At 30.2% G+C, this 21,551-nt stretch overlaps 1 protein-coding gene across 1 annotated transcript; it reads left to right on the forward strand.

The window, feature by feature from the left end:
- Window positions 1-3,643: 3,643 nt before the first annotated feature.
- Window positions 3,644-9,242, forward strand: LOC148202951 (peptidyl-prolyl cis-trans isomerase CYP23-like). The gene is made up of 8 exons (XM_088111162.1): window positions 3,644-3,903; window positions 4,284-4,397; window positions 4,498-4,646; window positions 6,202-6,274; window positions 6,369-6,458; window positions 7,420-7,459; window positions 8,764-8,846; window positions 8,928-9,242. Exons 1-8 carry the CDS (start codon window positions 3,793-3,795, stop codon window positions 8,946-8,948), a joined length of 681 nt encoding a protein of 226 aa, XP_087967288.1. The 5' UTR covers window positions 3,644-3,792; the 3' UTR covers window positions 8,949-9,242.
- The last annotated feature ends 12,309 nt before the right edge of the window (window positions 9,243-21,551 follow it).

Genomic DNA, 21,551 nt, shown 5'->3' on the forward strand with positions numbered 1-21,551 from the left:
TCTGAAACAAAACAAGCTTTCCGAAACACATCAAATACATTTATAAAACAAGATTTCTCATACAAAATTTTGCATAACAAGTTTTCAAGAATATATATAATATTTTTCAAAACGAGTCTTTATCCTTTTTTTTTTGCAAAATGAGTTCTTTCTATTCTTCTCGTTTCTCTGTAGTGGAGAATAGAGGTGCAATGGTAATGGCAGGGGTAGGTGAAGTGGTACAATAGGAAAAGTATTTTAATTTTTTTTCTTTTAATATGGAAATGCAGAAAGAAAAAGTGGTCACATATTGAAGACTCTAATTCACGTTAGGGCCACATCCTTTGGCCCCAAACTAAAAGAATAAGTTAAGTATGATGCTATTGGCAAGTTCTTCTTCTCTATTTGCATACTGCCTTTTTTTAAAAACTAAAATATTTTGGGAAAACAATTTTCTTAACATAGTTATGCCCTAATATATTTATGGGAATTATCTTCTGTAATGTATATTCTTGGACTAAAACTTAGTAATTCAATCTTTTTTACCAGAACTAGTTTTTTGCTATTTATGAGATTGTTTTCATAAAATTTGTAATAGAACTAAAAGATAAAAAGGGGCTTTGCGTGACTGGCATGGGCCATAAGATAATCCTTTGGATCTTTCTTCCTATATCTCAGTTTTTTTCCTACACGTACAAGTTTCATGCTGAGAGAAATTACCTTCACAAAAAATATATATAAAAATAATTAAGTAAATGGTAATTATTGCTTACCAAAACGTATTTATTGTACCCTTTACATTTATCAAAGACATTCATTCGTCTTCACATGTTTTCTTCTTCTCGCTGGTGTGCTTCTCTCGTGTGACATAGTCTTTTGCTTGTTTCAGTAACTCATTTTTTAATTCGTTTTCCTCTGTTGTTCAGTTGGTTTTCTTTATCTTCTTCATTTCATCTGCTTTATCTTTCAAGTATAAGCGTTCTTGTTCATTAAGTTTGGTTTTAAATTTTATATTTATTTCCTTTAAAATTTATATTTATTTTTATTATATTTTGTATCTAGCTGATTTCAAAATTTGATTTAAAAAACTAATTAAATTTCAAAAAATCTGATTTAGGAAATCATCATATCTCAAAATCCGATATAAGAAATTATCGAATTTTGAAATCTAGTTTAGAAAATAACCAGTCGGTTTAGAAATTTACCAAATTTTAAAATTTAAAAAAATTCAAAATCTGGTTTAGAAAATCATGGAATTTTAAAATCTAATTTAGGAATTCACCATATTTTTAAATCTTCTTCAGGAATTCATCGCATTTTAAAATTTGGTTGAAAAACTCACCGGATTTTGAAATGATATATTTAATTATCTTGAATTTCAAAATTTATTTAAGAAACTCATCCATTTTCGAAATTCAGTATTTATTTCTCCAAGATTTTGAAATCAGGTGAACATTCTTCCTAGATTTCAAAATCTGATAATCATTTCTCTCAAATTTTGAAATCTGCTGAACTCCCTATAGAATTTCGAAATCTAATATTCATTTTTTTTATTTTTTTAAATTTGTTTTACTTCTTTTGTTTTAATAATTTCTTGATCTTCAATTATTATTGATGTTATGTTTATGGTAACATGAGAGATTATCTTTTCAGTTTGATGGATTCACAATATTATCTCCACAGGTCATTGTTAGCAACAAAGACTTAACATTGATGAATGTCATTGAAAATATAATTCATCGTTTTCACATTAAAAAAATGTACAAGCGAAGTGCTGTTAGTCAATTTTGTTGAGGCATGTGATGTCATTATGAAGGCATGGGAAAATGTCATGGATTATGAACATGAATCAATGTTTATTGATTGTGTTGATCGCTTTTATTATGCTTTTATTTCATGACCTTTATTTATATGAATATGTCAATGACTCTTGGATCATTTCATATACGAAATAATTTGTAAAGGCCTCGACAAATTGAGTTATGCGTTTAGAAAAGACAACATCAACATCAAATAAATATGATTTAATCTTATTTTATTTAGTTGTTTTTGTTAGATGTTTTATGACATTGTTTGTCATTTGTATTAGGATTGAGTTTCTTCACTTAAGTTGAAGAAAGTATTGAGGAATAGTACGAGAGACTTTTGTTCGTGTTGGGATGCAATTTATAACATCATCATCTTACAACATATTTAGATAAAAACGTCATTTAAAAAAAATTAAATCTTATAAGTGACACTTTTAAAGTAAATTGTTAGATTGACATAGCTCATGAATAATGATGTATCATGTGGACCTCTAAGAAATTCATCTACTTCATGTTCTTCTTGAACAACATCCTCGTGTTGCTTAACAACATTATGTTACTCCCCAGTAACATAATCTTTTTGCTCATGAAGATAAAGATGAGATAATATTGCAGCTTCTTTAGGACGACCCCTTCTATAAGCAAATGACGTAGATCTCCTTCTGGTTTCACCTTGTGAAGAACTCTTGATCCGATATGTAGATGCACCTCATGTTTTTGTCATTGCTATAACAAACAAATTCATAAAAATTTAAAATCAATAAACATAAAAAAACAACTAATTTAAAGAAAATAAATAATGAAAACGAGAACATAGAAAAAAATTAAATAAAATAACAAAACCATAACCAAATAAAATTAAATAAAAATAAAGTTTTAAATATAATTAAAATAATAATTAAAAATATTAAAAATTTACAATGATATATATAAATCCTAGACCATAAACCTAAGAAAAACATAAAAAATAAAAAAATATAAAAAAAACAACAAAATCATAACCATTAAAGTGAATTAAAAAAATAATTAAAATAAAAAATTAAATTAATAATTCTAAAATGAATTAAAAATCCTAAACCAAAAAATAGAACACAATAAATAAATTCCATCAAAATTAAATTAACATAAAATTAAAAAATAATATATATATATATATATATATATATATATATATATATATATATATATATATATATATATATATATATATATATATTGAATTTGAAGTTTTTTTTAAAGACTTTTTACAAATTTCAAAATCTATTTAAGGATTTCAAGGAATAATGATTTTACCAAATTTCGAAATCTGGTTAATATTCCAAATTTAATAATATTTCTAAATTCGATTAACTTCAAAATTGAATTTCGAAATATGATAAACCTATTTTCCAAAATTTGTAATCCTATATCTTACCTTCCCTGTTTCTATCTTCGTCCAGATGATTTACAATGTACTAAACATTTATCAACAAATATAACCAAATAAATGTAAATGAAAACAAATGTCCCCTCGACCATTAAGGTTGAATATTGAGAAAGAGAGGAAAATAAGAATTTGTGGTAGTACAAGGGTGGGTGGAGAAAGCAAGGACCAGGGAGGTGCAACTAGGTTTAGGTTAAAGAAAGTGAGAGTAAAAAGTAAATGGGTGAAGTAACTACAGGAGAGGGAAAAAAAATTAGATAGTTTAGGCATTTACAAAACTTTGGAGGTGCAGGAAGAACTTGGAAGTGCAGCCCTGATCCATTCTGGGTAATTTCAGCCCAGACCAATGCCACACTTTTAAGCTTCGTATTCGTATTCACGGGCTTAAAAATGGTTGGTGCCCTTGAATTGAAAACAAAAGACCCAAAACGAATCTCATGAAAACAAAAAAAATAACATGAGAGGAAGGTACAAATGATACCAACAACTAACAGAAAAAAGTTTCAATTTTCAGTTTTCTGTACTTGTGATGGTTGACTCTAGTTCTCGGAGGTGAAAAGGTACTAAATTACGTTGGACGAAATGTGGATACGAGGATTCAGATTTTGGATCAAAGGCTGTACTTTGTTGGCGTTAATATCTGCAATTTCCGCTCTGGAACCCGAACTGGGATCGACTCGCGTCGTCTTTCAGGTTTCTCTATTTTAATATTTCATGAAGCTTGATCCTTTTCTATTTTCATTTGTAATTGCTTGGATTTGCAGTAAAAGCTTGAATTGAGTTTCATACATATGTAGTGCTTTCAGTGTTGTAGAATTGTAGTGGAGTTCTCTATCCGTGCTCTATTAAGTAGTGGAGAAGCTCAGACTGTGGATACCCTTGTTTTTGATAGAGGCGATCCAAGTTATTTATGTTCTGGGTATTTGTGAAAACTGGAATTAAGCAGCATATTCAGTGAAAAATCCTGGCTTGCTTGCTGTTAGATTGTTTGTTTCTGAATTTTATTTCAATTTTTTTCTTTTTGTTTGTTACCTGTTGGTTGGTCACTTAGATTCTTGTGTTTTCTGATGCAGACAAAGTATGGGGACATTGAATTTGGTTTCTATCCAACCGTTGCACCCAAAACTGTTGACCACATTTTTAAGCTCGTGCGACTTGGAGGATATAACACTAACCATTTCTTTCGGGTATTGTTCTCTGGAAAGAAAGCTAGTGAGCGTTGGGTTTTATGAAGGTGTTGTGTGTTTTATTGCTTTGTGAGTCAATGGCTTTGAATTCAATACCCAGGTGGATAAGGGATTTGTGGCCCAAGTAGCAGATGTCTCGAATGGGAGATCGGCTCCCATGAATGAGGATCAGAAAAGAGAGTCTGATAAGACTGTTGTTGGTGAATTTAGTGACGTCAAACATGTTCGGGGTATTCTTTCCATGGGAAGGTTAGGTCTTTCTAGACAGTAATTGCTGCTTGCAATAGCATATTTCTTCTGCTGAAGCTCCTGATTTAATGTGATTCTCGTCACGTTTTTTTTTTTGTTATTAAATTGCATTTGTGCATGGTTTAACACTAATTAGTTATGAGTTTTAGTCTGTGCAAAATTTAGTTTGACTTCAAATTTTATTTTCTGGGCATAATTTTAAAACTAACTAGTTAGAACTGTGGTTGCTGGTGATTACCAAGTTTCATAGTTTCATGATCCGTGTAGATTTTCAGCAAATAGTTGTTTAATTTTGATATGGTGTTCTACCTTTGTGTTATATTCGTATTCCCTTGGTCTGCTCAAGCCAGGATTAGTGATGGGTCGAGTGTCATAGTACAAGTTTTGAGAAGAACTAGTACATACATAATCTTTGTCATTTTAGCCAATTATCCCTTAAAACTGAGTTTTTGGGTGAAAAAATTAGATTTACTCGTGAATTTGTTTTTAGCATTTATTTTCGCTTATCTGTTCCGAACTATCCTTGTAGGTAAAGGCTCCATTGTGAATGCCATTATTGGCCGGAGCTCTACCACTCCTATGAACCATCTGATTTTGGTCAGCCCAATTCAAAGACCTGTTCTAGGAGTCACACACCCACATCGTCTATTTTTAATATTCTGGTCTCCCACATAAATACCTTGGCCACCAAGAAGCCTTTGCATCTCACAGGGGCTAGGTATGACAATAGTTAGATTTTGGATAGGGTGGTAAAGTATTTATCTCCGTAGCCACTTCTACGAAGATACTCATCTCTGGGCCCATATACTGACATAGAAAACATCTTTAATCCTCATTTTCATACGTATTGGGTACCTATATCCTATACCTCGACATGTTTCCTCGCTTTAGTTAAAATATATATTTTTCCTTTTGACAAACCTTATATCTAAATAAAATAAAATTATTATTTTAATAATGTAATTAACTATCAACGTTAACAAAGCAAATGAATTAAATTAAAATTACAATAAACTCAATACAGAAACTTCAAATATATTTCAAACATAAGATCATGAAACACAAGACATACTTCAAGTCCCACTTAATAAACAATAAACAACATGAACAAGTTATTCATTAGTTTAAAAATATATCGCTAGTACAGAGTGTTAACCCTATTTTCCAAATGAATGACTTAAGAGGAGAGGGGACGTAAGGTTTGTAAAGGGTTGGCAGGCTTTGGTTGTTTACTGTTTAGCATGCTGAAGGAGTAGAGTAAAATCCCATGAACTGAAAGTGGCTAAATGATAAAAGATAGCTCTGTGGAAGCATTTGGAATCTTTGCTATTTTGATGTGTATGACTGACACAAGTTTATTGAAGATGCTAGCAGCAGCGTTAAGGTTATATTTAGTATATATATTGAGTGAACTGGAATTTATAATCTTAACACACGATTGTTGGAGTAATCAGCTATGTAAAAGTTCTCATTATTATCTTCCTTGCGTATTTCTGAAAGCATTCTTTTGGTTTGAAATTGTTGAAGGACCTGACATGCAAATTTGTTCTCACAGGTATGATGATCCAGACAGTGGTTCATCCTCATTTTCAATACTACTTGGAGATGCTCCTCATCTTGATGGAAAGGTTTGGTAACTATGCTGCAATATAATATCGTTGCAAACCCATTCACTCTATCTTGTGATGTTTACAATTGATATACTGATGTAAGCCTTTTCAGTATGCAATATTTGGAAAAGTTACTAAAGGCGATGAGACATTGACAAAGCTCGAGCAACTACCTACCCGCAAAGAGGGTATATTTGTAATGGTAAACTAGAAATCTGATCCATTTTGCGCATTGCTCTTTTTTTCCATCATTGAATGTTCAATCATGTTTAATGTGCACATGTTTCCATGTTTTAAGAAATTTACATTTTTTTTCCCTGCAACTACTGTTTTTTAAAACCTTGTGGAGAAGCCATGGGCAAATCTATTGAGAAATGAGGAAGAAGAGAAAAGGGAGAGGTAGGTTGTTGTGGGGAAGGGGGATCCTCAACTTGAATGCATAGATTTGTATGTATGTGTTTGGGAAAGAAAAATTCTCTATAGAAGTTATGTAGCTTCAAATTATTCACCTTTGGGCTTTTGTTGCTAAAACTGAGGGTGGTTTTTGTATAATAGAGCAATTCAGAAAAAGGGGTGTATTAAGTTAGAAATGTTGGTTTTTGAGAGAAAATGGGAATTATAAATCTTGGTCATACAACCTTACATTGACAGTCAAGATTTAGTGATCAGTTGAACATTTAAAATATTATGTTCATTTATCTTTTATCTTGATAATTTAAATATGAGCTAAATTTTTAATAGTTTTTGTCTATATTTGTTGTGCTTATTTCTTACAGTAACAAGAGTTCTTCTCGTTTGATATGATGCCTTCAAAAAATTATATTCATATGACAATAACTATTTATGTTTAAGGGCGAAGACGATAACTGTGAGCTGGTATTTCTAATACTTTTTATCCTTCTTACTGAATGTTGAAGTTTGCACTGCTTAGAATGTTTTGAAACTTAATTGTTTCTTACATTTGTTGGGGTGGTCCATTGTTGTTGTTATCGGCATAAAACCAATCAATTGCTTATTTGGTATCTTCTTGGATCTGCTGGTTTTCTAATAGAACAAATGTGTATATGCTTATCTTTCGTTTAATGTTTTTGGAGCAAACTTTAATTTGTTAACGTGATTACTTCTCCCTTTGTACTTGGATAATTCTGTTTTTCTTTTTTCAGCCAATGGAACGCATCACTATCTTGTCATCTTATTACTATGGTAAGAATCTTTCAATTTTAATTTTCTTTTGTTGCTTGTTGATTCAAATTAGAGAAGTAGTTTCACCTGATTTGGATTTTGTCCTTCTTTTGAATAGTAGCTTTATAGTTTCTATAGAATTATATATGTTCTGAATGTATTGTGTGTCTAATGTAGATCACACAGAATGTATTTATAGCATAATACATAATCAATTATAATAAATACACCTAATAATTAGGAATCAATCATTCTAATTTTTCATATGTAACGCTTAATTCTCTATAAATCTGTAATGGCCAATTACATTCTAATAGTTTCCCTTATTTTGATTTTGGTCCCTCAGTTGCCAATATGAAATTTGAAACATTAAGGACTAGATCTTTATGGAAATTAGGGACACAAATATAATTTGGGGCTAAAACCTAATGACAGGGACCAAAATCCAACAAATTGAAACAAGGGACTGATATCCTAAAGAATAAATTATAGGGACTGAAACTACCGGGATTAAATTTGATAAACTACTGGGATTAAATGTTGTGGTGGTAACTTTGCTTTTACTACCAAATGTTATATCGTGAATCACTAATACTGGAAAAAAATGCATTGGACGATGCCCATATTTTTTTGATGCATCTCAGAGTTCACCCTCTAATAAAAATTTAGAGGTAATTGACAAATACAAAAGCTGTTCTTGCTCTATGAGTAGAAGTAGTCTTGAACCAAGCCCTCTTATTTTAGACCTGACAAGATGTTGTAAAGATTCTGGATTATGAATGGCAGAAAATGCCTAGTGTCTATGTTCCTAAACATCATTGAAATCGGTCTCAGAGTACAAGATTCCTACCATTGAAACCAACTCAAGCTCTTCCCTCCATAGTCACCTCAGAAACCCCCTTGATTTCAAATTACTCTTCCATGCCATCCAAAGTTGTCATCCCCTGAATAAAAAGCTCAAGTTTAGAGGTAAGGCTTCCTTTTGTTCCTCAATACAAAGGTACATTGTTTGCAAAAATAATACAGTTTAGATCATTTTATGTATGTCCCTGGAAAGCTCATCCAAAGTTAAATTAAAATAGACTCATGGCTGAACCCTGATGTAATCATATCCTATAAGAATGTCCAGTTTCGCTTGCTTGATTTCCCATGCTAGCTAGTTACCCTATCAAGATTACTATTAGGCTACATTGCAGATTTTGGATGGAAAGGCAATTCCAAGTTCTATCTAGTACTTAGTCTTTTTGTCTCTTAGCTTTTCTTAATAGTTGTGTTGGATTGGATTCTCTTTCCCACTAAACCTTGCTGTCTGTACTTTTTATTAGACAAAGAGACAGAAAATTGTCAGCAAGACAGATCAGTTTTGAAGCTCAGACTAGCTGCCTCAGCTATTGAAGTTGAACGACAGGTAAAATAATAAACGTTATCTGAATCAAGACCATAATATTTGTTCCAATTGTTAACTTAGCTTTCATACGTCATTTTGCAGAGGATGAAATGCTTCCCCTGATAGTTTCAAGTTTGCTATCAAATTGGAATGAACATTACTCTGCTGCATTCTCATTTTATATAATGTCCTAGTAGTGTATCCAGATACTTTTTTTTATGTACGAGATATTGTTTAAACTATGCACAACCATGAAAAAAAAATGTTCTGGGGCCTTGAGATTTGGGATATAATGAAAATAATCGGGGTTAAGGGTCTGTTTGATTTAGGTTTTAATATAAATAGTTTTCATACATGTTCTCAACATTATGTTTTTTCATATTTCAACATATATGATACTTTTATCATTGACATGAATACGTTTGAATATGTTTAAAATCTGCATTTGCATCGTATCAATAACTAAAAGAAACAGATGTGATATCAGACACTATAGGCATACAAGTCAATAAGTGTAACGATGAATCTAAAACAAGTAATTACGCATGACAACTTTGAAATGCACAATACAGATAATAGCTTTAAAATGAACAATACATATAACAACATTAAAATTAGAACAGATTGTTCCAGTTTTGAAGAATACACTTTCTGATTTTCATTAGATTGACATAATACAAGACAGAAGACAGGATAAGCTTGGATAAGTGAAAAGTCACTTTCAATTTTCTATTAAATGCTGTTATTTAAAATAATGCAGCCATGAAAACTATTTGAAGCAATGTCTGAGTCCAATTTTTTATTGTTCTGAAAATTATTTGAAGTAGGGGAATGTGGAAAACTATTTGAGCGTAGCATGTATTCACTTGTTTTGTTTATGGAAGTGTTTGACATAATGCACTTTGTTTCTTATGTTTATCTCCTTTCCAAGGTGTTTTGTTTATAAACTATTTTTTTTTTTCATTCTTTCAAATTATTTTTTCTATTGTTTATTTATTTATTTTTATACAGATGTAATATTTTATTTACAATAACTTATTTACAATAGAAATATAGAATTATAAAATTATACAATTACATGTAGTAAAAACTAAGGTAACAGTAAAATAACAACCACATCATTTAGTTAACATCATCTAATTAATACAAAAATCTAGAAGCAGTTAGTCAATTAAAAAATTTTAAATTTTTTAAGATTCAATAACTATAAAAATTTATATAAATTCAATTGAAAGTTAAATTTATTAGGAAATTAAAATTAATTCAGCCAATTCAGAATTTGCATATATTGCTTTATCATCACTGTCAACATGCAATACATTTTTAAAATTATTTAATACTGGTTTTAACTCAGATAGACTAGTTTAATGCACATACTCGCCTTATATTTCCTATATATGAAAGTGATAATTAGAATTTAGTGGAAATATATGTTTTAACTAATCATTTTATGAGATACTACTTATTTTTTATGATGCAACAAAATTTAAAAGTATATCTATTGTTTTACAAATATGTTGATTGTTGTATTTATTTTAACATGTTATATAGTTGTTTAACTACGAACTTTTTTTGTTTAAAATTACAGCTCTTAAGTTGTACGTTTTCTTAACTATTTGTAATTATCCATAAAATCCATACCAATTAACAAAGGAGATTCATTTTTATCTGTTTTTATTACACATATATCTTACCCTTTTATCCTTAATGTGTTGGTAACTGTTTTTTATCTGTAATTTATAAGAATTGATAAGTAATATATTAAAATATAATATATAATTATGTAATAAATTTTAATTTAATTTATGAAATATTTGATAAAAAAATGAACTTATGGAAAGATCAAAATCACATCATCATCTTATATCTTATTTGCAATGATGAATTCATCCTGTTAAGAAAAGTTTAAAAACAATGATGAGAAATATATTCACTTCAAATTATTTATTAAAATTGTTATTGTGTTCATGTTTCAAAGTACCTATCAATTTTCTCTTTACTTTATAAAATAATGTAAAATCTTTGGTAGAAAAGAATAATTAACAACATTAGAGTTTCTTCGTCCTCATGGTAATTTCGTCATCATTTCCCTTTTAACTTTCCTTGTCACGTAAACACGAATCTCCAAAAACACTCTCTCATTCCATCTAAATATCGCTATGGTATGTATTGTCATTGGAAACAATGTTTTTTTTCACCTTTAACAAAACCCTAATTGCTCATATTCTGAAGTCCTTCCACAACTCTCCCTCCTGTACCAACCACATCATCATCCAAGTCTCCAACCCTCATCCAATCCCTCACTCTCGTCCCACCCTCCATGTCCACCTGTGTTGCCTCCAAATCAACTCCTACCAGCCTCTATAACCCTTGTCAAGATCGTCCTGTAATCACTGCCATCAAACTTATTATCTCGAGAGCCACCTTTAGGTCCGCCACTACTAGTTGAGAGAGTTATAATAACGAGAGACAAACTCTATCATGTAATTTTTTATGTGTGTGTATGATGAGCCGACTTTCTATATATAAAGAAATTTCTCTTGAAGTTAGAAACATTGGGACATGAATTTTGAAATTTGTTTTACCTTTTGTTATCAGGTTTATTTTTGTACCTTTTCAAAGCAAGTCTATCTTTTTTCTATCATGTTTGCTTTTTTAGATAATGTTTTAGTAGTACATTCCTTCTTGTTGGTATCTTCAGTAATGATGTGTGTTATAAGTTTTGAAAGTGATATCTTCTTTTGTTTGTGTTTCAAATGTTGTTTGTAGTCAGTCCAAGATAACAATAGTTTTTCAATCAGAAGTTATGAAATAAACTCATCATGCATAATTATGTTTTTTGCTTTGATATCTTCAAGTAGCTTGTGATACTCTTTTATTTGGATATTAATGTCTTTATCTTTGATAATCTTCCAGCGATAGTAATTTCCTATGACGAATATTTGGCAGACATCTTCAGTGGTATATTTGAGAATCAATGAATCCCAAAAGCTTTTTGTTTCTTTATATGATCAATACACATCAAATAAGTCATTAGACAAGACATTAAGTAAGGTGTTTCAGCATACCTTGTTTGCATGAATCTAGTATTCAACTTGTTTTGCAAGGGTACTGGAGTTAGGTTTTGAAGATGTGAGAGTGAAAGAAACTATATATATGTCTGAAAAAGTAGACACACATTCCTGTTAGTGTCAAAAATTTTGTCTAAAGAAAACTTCAATTTTTGACACATTTGAAAACTCTTTTGTAAGAAAAGAATGTTTTGATTCTTTAGAGTAGGATTGTTGACGATAAATTCTTAAGGTTTTTATAAAAATGACGAAAATCACAAGACTTCTTAAATTATATATATTTACTATCCTTAAATATTTACGCAACTCTCTTAATATATATAACAAAAACTTTCCGAAGTTTTTAATATCAAGGAATTATGAATGAATAAAAACTTAAGATTTTTAAAAGGGAGAAAAGAGGATGAGAGATCGAGTAGGTGGAGAAGAATGAAAATATAAAGTGTAGTGAAACATAAACCTGTGTTTATAAATGGAGGAGGGATAGTGGCCTCGTGTAAAAACAAAACTACACCAACACGAAGCTATAAATTTATTTGAAATCAAAATTAAGCTCCCCAAATTATTAGCATTTTTATATTTTCGTTCATTTTTTTCTTGTTCTTTTAACATTTAAAAAAAAAACATTCTCTGTTATTAGTATGGGAAGTCGTATTTGTAGTTTCACTTCTCAGTTAATGATTCTCTTTTGTAATTTTATTTGAGTGTGTTGAAAACATTGTCTTCGAAGATGAGTCAACCATCTGTACATAAACGTTTTTTAAGATAATGTTTGAATTTTCTTAAATAAAAGAACAATTTTAATTAAAAAAAGTAACTATAATCCTGTAGTTCTTTTACCCTTTTTCCCCAAGGCAAAAGAAACCTATTTATGATGGCCAACACAATGGATTGGAGTTGATTGAGACGAACAACATAGTACAACTCAACTTCAATTTCCATTTTTTTCGTTCGGTGCAAAAAGTTGTTTATATGTACAAAATAATGAAAACAAGAAAAACTATTTCTCTGCAGAGAATCACTTAATAGTAGTCTGAAAATGTACGGACGAAAACTTCGACCATGAACACAGCCTAATTCCATCCAATAATAGTTAAATCACAAACATTCGTACAAAATACTTTAATATTCTTCAATCAAAATTAAATCCTTTTTAATCATAATAACATATATTAATATTTAACGGAATATTTGTTTTGTATATACAAATTATAAAAATAAAATTTTAAATTCTATACGATAAATTAATTTGTGTTATGATAAAGTGTTGGTGTTATGTCAAACTATTTGTACCATAAACATGTTTCTACCTTCCAGATCCATCATTTTTAATTTGTTTTAGAGAACTCAGAATCAATATTATTAGTCATTAAAAAAGATATAGTTATTTCATATATAGTTTGTTTACGTGTAAAAAGTAAATTGAAGAGAAGTTTACTCGCATTATATTTGTTACAATTATAAAATTAATTTAGAATATATAATTGACTACAAACTTATGATTGAATTAAATATAAAATTTATATTAATCAGAACCATTAATAGAATATAGTATAATAAAATTTATTATTTATTAAATATATTGTTCTATCCATTATCGGACAATTTATTAACATAATGTTTCACATAAATTACCTCACTTACTTTAGAAATTACTTTGATAAGATTGATTTATACTTCATTCTTAAAATACAATCAATAAAAAATAAACTAATAATAGATTATTTATTAAAACTATGTTTAATTCTAATATATTATTTTAAGTAGGGAAATGATTGGTGGAGGTCTATGAAGTGATATTTAGGTAATGACGGAACCGGAACTCATTCAACAAACGACTGAAAAGGTGAAGTTAATTCAAGAGAGGTTGAAGACGTCTAGAAGCAGACAGAAGTCATACGCAGACAAGAGAAGAAGGCCGTTAGAGTTCAAAGCTGGCGATCACGTATTCCTTAGACTGAATCCAACCACAGGAGTAGGCAGAGCTATGCGATCAAAGAAGTTATCTCCCAAGTTCGTTGGGTCGTATCAAATCCTAAGGAAGATTGGACCAGTAGCGTACGAACTAGCCTTGCCTCCCCAATTGTCCAACCTTCATCCGGTATTTCATGTTTCCCAACTCCGAAAATACATAGCAGATCCCTCGCACATATTGGAGCTAGAGGACGTTCGTCTTCGTCAAGACCGAACGCTAGAAATGAAGCCGGTTCGTGTTGAAGACGTCCGCACCAAGTTATACAAGGGAAAGAACGTTCGGTTGGTGAAAGTTGTGTGGGACGAAAAGACGGGCGACACTACATGGGAAGTAGAGGAGGCTATGAAAGACTTATACCCTCACTTATTTCCGGGTAAATCTTAATTTTCGAGGACAAAATTTTTTTTTAGTTAGGGGGATTGTCACGTCACAATAAAAGCACTGCTGAGTCACCTGTCAGCTTTCATAAATGCACCCACGCCACACGTTCAGTGCAATTAAAACACACTCACATTCTCTGACTCACGTCTGCCATGTGTCAAATTGGAATGTTCTGAAATCAATAGTGGAAGCCAGGTGTCAACGTATGAGAGAACGTCCGTTTGACTATTGGGAAGGGAATTGATTTTTCTGAAACACTCCTTCCCATTCTCTGCGTGCACCTTCTTCTTCCTCAGAAATCAAACTTCCATTTTCTCCTCCTTCTCTCTAGAACCATTTCACCTTCTCTCTACTGTAATTCACCACCCTCTTCTCCGATCACGTTTCAGAACCGTAGGAACGTTCCCTGCGTCGTGAGCTCCATCTTGGACCGAACAACTTCCGATTCTGTAACCGGTAAGTTTCCCAACCTAGACGTTCGTTTCTGGATTTCCTGCGAACCAGATTCAACTGCATGCAAGGGTATAAACTAAGGCCCTACGTTTTCTTTTGGTTAGTTTTAGTTGAAGAGCTTAAGAGAAAAGTTGAGAATAGAAAGCCCCTTTTGGACGAGTCAAGATCACTCACTCTTAGAACGATCACTACTGATCCGGGTAAGGGAAGCTTATTAAATTTAATTCCTATGTTTGCAATGTACTGTATGCACGTTCTGTGTGTTGTATGAAGTATGAAGTTGTGATATTTGATTTTTGGTATATGAATATGATCATGAGTTGATGTATGAAAATGATGAAATGCACTATGGTATGAGTAAACTGAAATATGAAATGTATGATGAGATGAATATTTGAAAATATATGTTGAGAAATGTGTAATGAAAATGAAACTTTGATTATGAATTTTTTTATGATATTGAACGTTCGTCATCGAACGGTCTTTGACCGTTCGGTGTTGTTGCCAAATTTAATTGAAAAGGAATTCTTTCATTTGGAAATAATTCTATTTGAGGACGAACGCCCACTTGTATTAGAGCTACGTTTGAGCGATCGGCCGAACGTAGATATCCTGAGTATTTTGTGAGAATTGAGAAACCTATAAAAATAACTTTAGACTCTTAGTCATTCAGCGATGGGTCTCGACCCAGAGCGTACGTCCTAAGTGGCGCTCGGTCTTATACCGAATGCTCGTCCCAAAGCGTACGTCTTAAGTAGCGCCCGGTCTTATACCGAACGCTCGTTCTTTCCCTTAATTGCCAAACGAGTAGAAATAGCGTTCGTCCAACACTTCAATAGCGTTCGTCCGAAAGTTCAGTAGCGTTCGTCAAAAACTTTAATAAATACCATTACCGCGTTCGGTCATTGACTGGCGGTTATTCTCTTTGATTAAAGAGTACTCTGTATAAGTATCTAAACACCTTTGTGGTGTCTCTGTTCATTTGGATTCGATCTATAGTTATTGTACTTAAATTATTCTAAGTATCATTCGAATTGTTCTAGAATCAGTTCAGTTCACTGATTCAAGTGGTCACAACGTCCGTCATTGGAAAGGTGTTCGTTTCCTTCTGTTCAGGAACGAGGATTGCTCTGTATTATGTTAACGTTCGTCCTCATTTTGAAGAGGGCTGAACGTTCGTCATTTTATGAAAGTGGAATGAAATATTGAATTGATATTAATGTGGAAAACTGTAATGTGCGAACGGTATAAGAAATGAAATTATGGTTGTGGATTTTGAACGAGCGTTCCAGGGAGGAACGACTCTTGGATGAAAGTTGAGATTTGTAAAGTATGAATGTGGTAAGCTTAGATGGTGGTTCATCCTGATATTCCGTGAGTGCTCGTTCTCAAGTAGAGAGGAGTATGTCATGTGTGGGAATGGCAGGAGGTCTTAGTCCATAACTGTAACTTGGACAGAACGGACTAACCTCAGGTGGCAGCTGATGAGAATTCCAGCTATCCCACCTGGGTGCACGAACGCCTTAGCTACACAGAGTTCATACAGTCCGGACAGTCAGTCTAGTATCAGGATTTGGTTGAGTTAAAGAGTTAAATTGAATTGTATATTTGAATGTATTTGAGATGGTTGATGTGTTATGAATTGTATATGTTTTACTTGGATTAAATTCAATAAGCTTACCCTTCGTTTTCCTTGTGTTGTCTGTATCTGTACGTCCGTCCTGTCATTGTAATGATCATCCGTGTGGATGTGAGCAGAGGGAGATGCATCTCTGGAAGAAACGCTTGAGGAAGGAATCTTGGCTGAAGAAAACCTAGTGGAGGTAGAAGTGAAGGCCGAACAGTAGTACGTTCGGTTATATTTTAGTTTTGCTAAGTTAGCGGGCTACTTTAGAACGAGCGCCCTTTTTCTTTTCTGCTTATAATTTGGCCGTTCGGTATTTCCATTTTTGTAAATCGTTCGGTCGTTTTGTTTATTGAACGCTCGAAAATTTTTGTAAAGTTATGAAAGGTCGTTCGACCACTTGCGAGCTTAATTCCTTTATTTGTAAGACTGTTTTGTTATATTAATATATGTCAATATTCTATTATATAGTTGATGACTGTATAATTTTGGGATGTTACAGAATTAAATATAAAATTCATATTAATGAGAACCATTACTAGAATATAGTATAATAAAATTTATTATTTATTAAATATATTGTTCTATCCAAGACAATTTATTAACATAATGTTTCACATAAATTACCTCACTTACTCTACAAATTACTTTGATAAGATTGATTTATACTTCATTCTTAAAATACAATCAATAAAAAATAAACTAATAATAGATTATTTATTAAAACTATGTTTAATTTTAATATATTATTTTAAGTAGGGAAATGATTGGTGGAGGTCTATGAAGTGATATTTAGGTAATGAATGTTGAGGTGTCGTAGAGAAATGGGAAGCAAAAGACAAGAAGTTGAGGTATGAATTGCATTGCACACATTACGGCAGAGATGAATGCGACTGAACTTGCATTGATAGGCATTGGGAGCATCATCAATGTCATCAAAGTCAAGATCCTTCAATCTCGTGTTACACCCTCTTCTTTTTCTACCATTTTAACTTTTTTATTTTTTTATTCTTTTTACGTCTTCTCACTTTCACCATAATAAGGGTATACGACATTAGATTAATTTCATTTTAAATTATGTTTTTTTTTTAATTTTAAGTTAATTAAGTTTTTTAAGTAAGGTAACAAGTATAAACACTTATGTATATTTCTTGATATTATATTAAATAACACATGCATCTTCTAGTTTAGAAAATATTGCATTATTTAATATGATATTATTTTAGTATTTTAGTATCTTAATATTTCTTGATATTATATTTAATATGATATTATTTTAGTAATGAATAGTTAATTTTGTAAAATATTGCATTATTGTTATTATTATGTTAATTTAACGTATAAACGGTAAGTTGTTGTTATATTTTGTTGATAGTATTTTTTGTGATATTATTAGTTTTTACAACAAACAGATTCAAATATCCTATAAATATACATAGTATTTTATCATGAAAATGTGATACAGGTAGAGCTGTCAATTTGACCCATGATCCCGGGGCTAGCTCTAATTCAGGCTTGAAAAAGCCCCATCTTAAGAAGCCCCTCAAATGGGGGTCAAAAAAAGGCTCCAACCCCAAAAGCTCCCTCTCAAGGGGGTTTGGGTCAGGGTTAAGGTGTGTTTAGCCCCACTAAAATTTTTTTGGAAACTAAACTTCAACATTCTCATAATAACTATTAAAAGTACTAAATTTTATATTCATTTAATTGATTTCTTATTTCAAATTATTAAATAAAACTAATTAATTATAGTATAATAGAATATTTAATATTCAAAATAACTACTTTTTTAAATAATTAAAAACAATTGCAAACCACACACTTAATTTTATACAACTAAATAGTATTACAAATTTCTTTTTGCTAAAATATTATAAAGATGTTTTATTTTGTTGTCAATTTTAATACAATTATGTCTTATATTGCAGACACCAATTATTAGAAAATTATATATAATTAGTAATATCAAAATAACCCCAAAGAGAGATAATAACATATTAAATTAATTTAATATTTGCACTGTTTTTACAGTTCTTAAAAAGAATCATTGTTTTGTTTCCTCGACTTCTAAAATATCACTCAATCTGTTTTTAATTATTTAAAATTAAAAATAATTCAAAAATTTATTATCTAAAATTTTTGGATCAAAAATAATATTAATATTTTATGTGTAAATTAAACTTATGTTTTATTTTGTTTTTTTCTCTCTGCTAATCTTTTCTCAAAATCACCATAAGATATATTATAAAAAGAAAATTAATTTCTTAAAAATTTATAAAACAAAGAAAATTTTAAATAGACATAAAGTACTAAAGAATGACAATGTTATAGTGTTTCAATTCTTTAACTAACACATTAAATAATTTATTTTTAACTTTCAATTAGAACACATAACATAAATATATGTTTATGTTTATGACATTTAAAATGTAAACATTTTGAGTGACTAGCACGACGAGATTGAATCCTATGGGCGAATACAACTGTAGCCTGCACAAGGTTTATGAGTTTTTTCTTTTTACTTATTATTTATGTTATGAGCATGATTTGTCGAGTATAAAATGAAAAATAAAATCATTTATATTTAATTTCTTTTTCAATAGCTTTCCAAGAAAATAAAGAAGCCTTATTTTTTTAAAAATTAAGAGCTTCAATTACAGAAAATCTTCTCTTAAATTTCAATTAGGATAATTTTAGATAGAAAGTTAATTTCTTACTTATAACCTAAAAAAAACGAAATTAAATATTTAAATTTCAAATTTATAAAATGATCCTTTAATTATATGCTTAGAGAATCTAACTCAATAAATATCGTCATTTTGCTTTTGTTTCTTGATTCTAGAACTCTCCTCCTATAAAAATTTTAATTTATTTTCTATAGTAACTATTTTTGTAACAAATTAGAAGTTAATTATATTTTTTCTTGTTTTAAAATGAACAGTTTTTTTAAAAAAAAGGCCCATGGATTGGCCCTGGCCCACAGGGCTTTTGAAGAAATTTTGGTCCTGTAGACTTTTTCTACAAGGGGTTTTTTGGTCCTGTGGATTTTTCCGGTCCCAACCCATGTAGATTAAGACCAAACCATGTAAGGAGGGCCAAATTGACGGTTCTAGATACAAGAACATGAGAAACATTAACTACTAAAAAATGTAAGCAATTTATGGAATGTTGTAGCGTAGGTACTACACAAGAATGTGGTGTTGATATCTGTAACTGTGCCAAGTAGTTTAAAAGATGAGATGCATAAAAGAAATATATTGAAAGTTGCCATTCAAGTTGTTTTACGGAGAAGATCTAACTATGCTCCATATGATTAAGTTGGAGAAAACTTTACTTAGGACAAGTTTCTTAAGTTAGTCAATTGTGATTTATCTTTTTTTTTCCAGGAAACTTGACAAAATAGAGAAAGAAAGATTCCTCCAACAAAAATAACCCAAAAAACACTCTCAGACAGATAGATAAAAAACATGTTAATAATAATCGAGTGAGTATTTTAAGTGGCATATATATATATATATATATATATATATATATATATATATATATATATATATATATGGGGTTTGCTAACGCGCGTATGCCTGTTTTTCAGTTGGTACATTTTAGCAATGTGTACCGGGTTTTAGTAGACAAAAATATCCTTATATATATCATGGATTCTAAGTTTTAAGGTTAAGGGTATTTTAATAATTTTCATTCTCAAAACTAAAAAAAAAAAAAAGAAACCCCCCAAACCCTTAGTCACCTCTCTCATTCCTCTCAACCCTTTCTCTTTCCTCTTTCTCACTCCAATCTTTTCTCTGTTATCCCTATAGCTTCAATTGAAAAAATCAGAAACACTGTTAAACAATCTTACAAAAAAATGATTTTATAATGAGTTTTCATCTTATAATTTTTGTCTTATCTAATTTTATCCAATTTTCACAAGCATAAAGGAATTGGTAATTGACTTGGAAAAAATTCAGAAATACTCGCTGTTTAACAATTTCTTACAAAAATGATTTTATAATGAGTTTTTATTTTATAATTTTTGTCTTATCTAATTTTATCTAATTTTCACAAGCATAATGACATCAAAGGAATTGGTAATTGGCCTGGAAAAAAAAATCAAAAACACTCAGTTGTTAAATAATTTCTTACAAAAAAATGACTTTATAATGAGTTTTCATTTTATAATTTTTGTCGTATATAATTTTATCTAATTTTCAGAAGCATAATGACATCAGAAAGAATTGGTAATTGGCCTCGAGGATTTTTTTAGAGATGATGATTCAACAAATACAGATGATGAAATTAGAGAGGTTAGTGAAGATGGTGAAATTGAAGAGATCTTGAATGAACCTTTGCCTTGAAGGTGAATATGTCAATGACTCAACTCTTTACAAAGGAAAATTTTTTAAAGGCATGTGTTTCTGATTTTTTTCAATTGGGGTTAGAGTAGGGATGACAGAGAAAAGGTTGGAGTGAGAGAGATGAAATAGAAAGGATTGAGAGGAATGAGAGAGGTGAGTAAGGGTTTTGGGGTTTCTTTTTTTTTTTTTAAGTTTTGAAAATGAAAATTATTAAAATACCCTTAACCTTAAAACTTGGAATTCATAATATATAAGGATATTTTTGTCTACTAAAATCCGGTACACATTGCTAAAATGTACCAAATGAAAAACAGGGGTACGCGCGTTAGCAAACCCCTATATATATATATATATATATATTAGTATAATGATATACAATGTCACCATGCAATACCATAAAAACTCTTAAAGATTCACGTACAAATGTTATTATCAGTTATATTTATCTTAAAATGTATATTAAGAATTAAATAGAGAAATTTAAAATTTAGAGAGATAAATGTCAAAGAGAAGTGTTTTAAAAGGTAAAATGAAAAGTCACACATTTTATAAGGACTAAAAGTAAGCCTTTCAAAATTTTACAAAGAGAAAAGAAAAATTATAAGTCCAAAATCAAAACTCACGAGCTTTATATAGGAATTAAAAGTACATTTAAATTTAATTGAACTTCATCAAATTTTTAATAATATACATCAATGTCATATAAATATCTTATAATATTTCCACAACTCATTTAACATTAAAACCATAGAAATAAATAATAGTTTTGTATATATATATATATATATATATATATATATATATATATATATATATATATATATATATATATGTGAAAAATATATGAAAGAAAGGGTTATGTGACTTGTAGTG

The sequence above is a fragment of the Vigna umbellata genome, chromosome 3 (genome assembly GCF_029865625.1).
Source record: "Vigna umbellata cultivar VRB3 chromosome 3, Vumbellata_1.0, whole genome shotgun sequence".
NCBI classification, from domain to species: Eukaryota; Viridiplantae; Streptophyta; class Magnoliopsida; order Fabales; family Fabaceae; genus Vigna; species Vigna umbellata.

What these genes read in the sequence shown, in the direction of transcription:
- LOC148202951 (XM_088111162.1), top strand. Translation starts at nt 3,793, where the DNA reads ATGTGGATACGAGGATTCAGATTTTGGATCAAAGGCTGTACTTTGTTG. An exon ending in ACACTAACCATTTCTTTCGG is followed by an intron (nt 4,398 to 4,497) that starts GTATTGTTCTCT and finishes TTCAATACCCAG; the next exon opens with GTGGATAAGGGATTTGTGGC. An exon ending in AAGAGGGTATATTTGTAATG is followed by an intron (nt 6,459 to 7,419) that starts GTAAACTAGAAA and finishes TTCTTTTTTCAG; the next exon opens with CCAATGGAACGCATCACTAT.